Source organism: Silurus meridionalis, chromosome 6, assembly GCF_014805685.1.
Source record: "Silurus meridionalis isolate SWU-2019-XX chromosome 6, ASM1480568v1, whole genome shotgun sequence".
Classification (NCBI taxonomy): Eukaryota; Metazoa; Chordata; class Actinopteri; order Siluriformes; family Siluridae; genus Silurus; species Silurus meridionalis.
Window position 1 is genome coordinate 28,189,070 of NC_060889.1, and position 3,548 is coordinate 28,192,617.

Below are 3,548 nucleotides of genomic sequence, written 5' to 3' on the forward strand. Positions count from 1 at the left end.
CACTAAATTGGGTTAAGACCTTAAACAATTACAATTCTAACTCACAAATACCTACATATATGGTATCTAGAACCAAACATTCAAATTCAAGGTGGTCCACACACACAAACACAAACACACACACACACACACACACACACACACACACACACACACACATGTACACTCGAAGATACAAAATATACTTGAACATCTTGCCCAATCAGGTGCAGTTTGTGATATGTTGGGTGTGCAGACCAATGCCCCCAACTCAATCGATAGAGTGAAAGAAGCTACAGACACAGGGGGAGCAGAAGGGTTTGGGAAACTGGTTTCTTGTTCCAGAAGATTTCGCCAACATTTTCAGGAAGAAGGAAAAATTAGGGAGGGTTGGGGGATGGTGGAGCAAATATTCAGGTGAAACTTGCTCAGAACTGTTTGCAAATGCAATTTCATGCAAACTTATAACTAAAAGCATTGATTCAAGGATTTAACACTGCAATGCACTGTGATAATTAGACGACAGCTCATTCTTTTTGTTTTTATTCATGGTTTTGTAATGAAAGAATATGTAAACTGAAAATGTAGCATTCAGTATGTATCAGGTTTATTTGTGCTTCTATACGTTACATAAAAGTGACAATGCAAAGCATAATTGACCTCCCAGAAAATCCTGTTTGAGGTTTTAATATTGCCCAAGGCTGCTGCTTACTCAGGCATTGCTATTGGCTGCTGTCTCTTGACGTCTGAGTTTCTACCTAGTATTTATTCAACATTATTTCTATGTTTCCCACTTCGGCAATCTTGAAATACAGGTACGTTACATTACAATTTCATCGTCTTGTTGTTTAGATTAAAATCAATTTTTTATAATTTATAATTATATATAATATATATCATATATAATATTTTATAATATATATAATTTTTTATATTTTATATTTATTTTTTATATTTATCACCTGTGACAAGTGTTTCTAATTTCAAGTTTTGTCTTGAGACAAAAAAAAATCTGCATAGTTTAGCAACAAGATGAAAAGCCTACAACAAAGGAACAGCAAAAAAAAGCAGAGAAAATGAAGCAATTCAAAATATAAATGCAGGTCAAATACTACAAATACGTAGTAAAATAAATTCCTTGCCTTGACACTACAATGTTTATTCACTTTACAGATTTGTCTGTTTGCGTTTTAATTTTCATCTACAACATAATACTATGGCTGCTAAGTAAGTAAATATTTCTAATTTTAAATATTGTTAGTTTAAGAGAAATTAACAATAAAAAGCAAAAATTGAGATAATATCAAACCTACTATTTATGAATGTCTGGTGAATTTCACAGTATTTCAGAGCCATTCGTGACTGCACATCATTTAACCCAGAAGATTCAATCAATCAGTGAAGGTCCACCTGCACGGAATCATCTCCTCACAACCAGAAGTAATCTTGATAAAAACGGTTTAGTGAGAAAATGGACATTCGGACAGCAAGACGTCAACATGCAAAACAAAATAATCCTCTTGGTAGGAGAAAGTGGAACAGGCAAAACTACTCTGATCAATGTGATGGTTAATCATTTACTTGGGGTGAAGTTTACAGATGAAGTGTGGTTTGAGATTACAGAAGAAGGAGATTTGAATGACATGCCAGATCAGTCAAATAGTCAAACAACTCAAATCACAATGTATGAAGTCTTTGCTCAGGAAAACCCAATCTGTCTAACCCTCATTGACACTCCAGGTTATGGAGACACGAAGGGAACACACATGGATAAACAGATTGGTGAAAATCTGTACAAACTGTTAAACACTGAAACTGGAGTGAAAGAAATTGATGCAGTGTGTCTGGTAGTGAAGGCATCTGATAATCGGCTTTCTGACAGACAGCATTACATATTTGATGCAGTTTTTTCTTTGTTTGGTAAAGACATCGAGAACAGCATTGTTATTTTTGTCACTCATTCAGATGGATTGCCTCCAACAAATGTAATTAATGCCATCAAGAAAGCAGAGATTCAGTGTAGGAAAGAACAAAATGAACCAGTGTATTTCTTATTCAACAATCGCCAAACTGAGAAAAGAAACGAAACCTTTAAGAGGGGTCATCAGACGGCTTGGGAACAAACAGAGGACAGTTTAAAAATGTTCTTTGACTCACTGAAAGGGCAGAACAGAAAAAGTTTAGAGCAGACTGCATGTGTTCTTACGGAGTCCATCCAACTTGAAGCCTGTCTTGTTAATCTACAGTTTCGCATTGAATTTGAAGAGAACAAAGGTGAAGAACTGGCTCAGACACAGAAAGCCCTTGCAGAAAACCAAGAAAAGATTAAAAGAAATGAAAACTTTACTTTTACAGTCACCAAGTATTACAAAGAAAAGGTTGCTATTAACAAAAAAGCATGGCAGAAAACTAAGGCCACCACTTGCTCTGTCTGTCAGGAGAACTGCCATGAGTATGGCTGCTCCTTGACCCCTAATGTTCTGTGGTGTGAAGTCATTAAACAAAACTACTGCACTTCGTGCACAAATAAATGTCATTTCACTAAACATGTCAGAGAAAGCAAGAAATATGTCACCAGAAGCAAATGCGTCACCATGACGTATGATGATTTAAAACGACAATGTGAAAATGATGATTTAGCATTCAACTTAAGGGCTGTTGTAAACATCAGAGAGGACCTTCAAAACAACAAGAAACAAGCACTGGAGCATCTTAACATAGAAAATAGTCTGATAATACAACTGATCAGAAATAAAAAGGAAAAGGCCAAGCTGATAGAAGAAGCCTGCACCATTATCATTAGATTGTCAGAAATTGCTTTAAAGACAGATTCTGCTTACATTGTTAAGTCTCTTGACTTTTTGATCCCTCGAGCTGAGGAAACTGGAAGAGATTTCCTCGCAGACAAACTAAAAGCGCTCAGGAAAATTCAGCCTGAATCACAGGAAAGAGTTAATGCTGCAATGGGGTATTACAACAAGCTACATTAAAGTTAAATTCAGGTGATTAAACATGGCCATGAAGCATTTAATGAGGAAACTCAACAGTGCAAATTATATCCAATGAATAAGATATTTAAGATTGTAAATAATTATAAATAATTTCATTTAGAAATGAGAAAGAACCAATCTTGGGTGAACTTGGACATAATTGGCCATGTAATAAGACAGGAAATTGTACAGCTTGTTTTATATTTTGTCCGTTTCAGACCATGTATTCTTATCTTTAATTAAAAAGCAATTCTTTATATGGAAACTTTAACGTTTGTGGTAAAGCAGCATGTTCACACCCAAAAACTAATAACATCATTTTATTTAACCACTCAGGCAAAACATTAAAACATTCTGAGTGGTGAAGTGAAGAACACTGATGATCTTCATCATGGCACCTGTTAGTATGTGGATTTATTTATTAGGCAGCAAGTGAACATTTTGTCCTCAAAGTTGAAGTTAGAAGCAGGAAAATTGGGCGTAAGGATTTGAGTGAGTTTGACAAATTGTGATGTCTGTGTGTGTGTGTGTGTGTGTGTGTGTGTGTGTGTGTGTGTGTGTGTGTGTGATATATATGTA

General features: G+C 35.4%; 1 protein-coding gene across 1 annotated transcript; it reads left to right on the plus strand.

Annotated features, from left to right (window-relative positions):
* The first annotated feature begins 781 nt into the window (after positions 1–781).
* Positions 782–3,401, plus strand: LOC124387659. Its single transcript, XM_046852136.1, has 3 exons — positions 782–794; positions 1,153–1,206; positions 1,322–3,401. The coding sequence occupies exons 2-3, from the start codon at positions 1,196–1,198 to the stop codon at positions 2,967–2,969; spliced, it is 1,659 nt and encodes a 552-aa protein (XP_046708092.1). The 5' UTR covers positions 782–794; positions 1,153–1,195; the 3' UTR covers positions 2,970–3,401.
* The last annotated feature ends 147 nt before the right edge of the window (positions 3,402–3,548 follow it).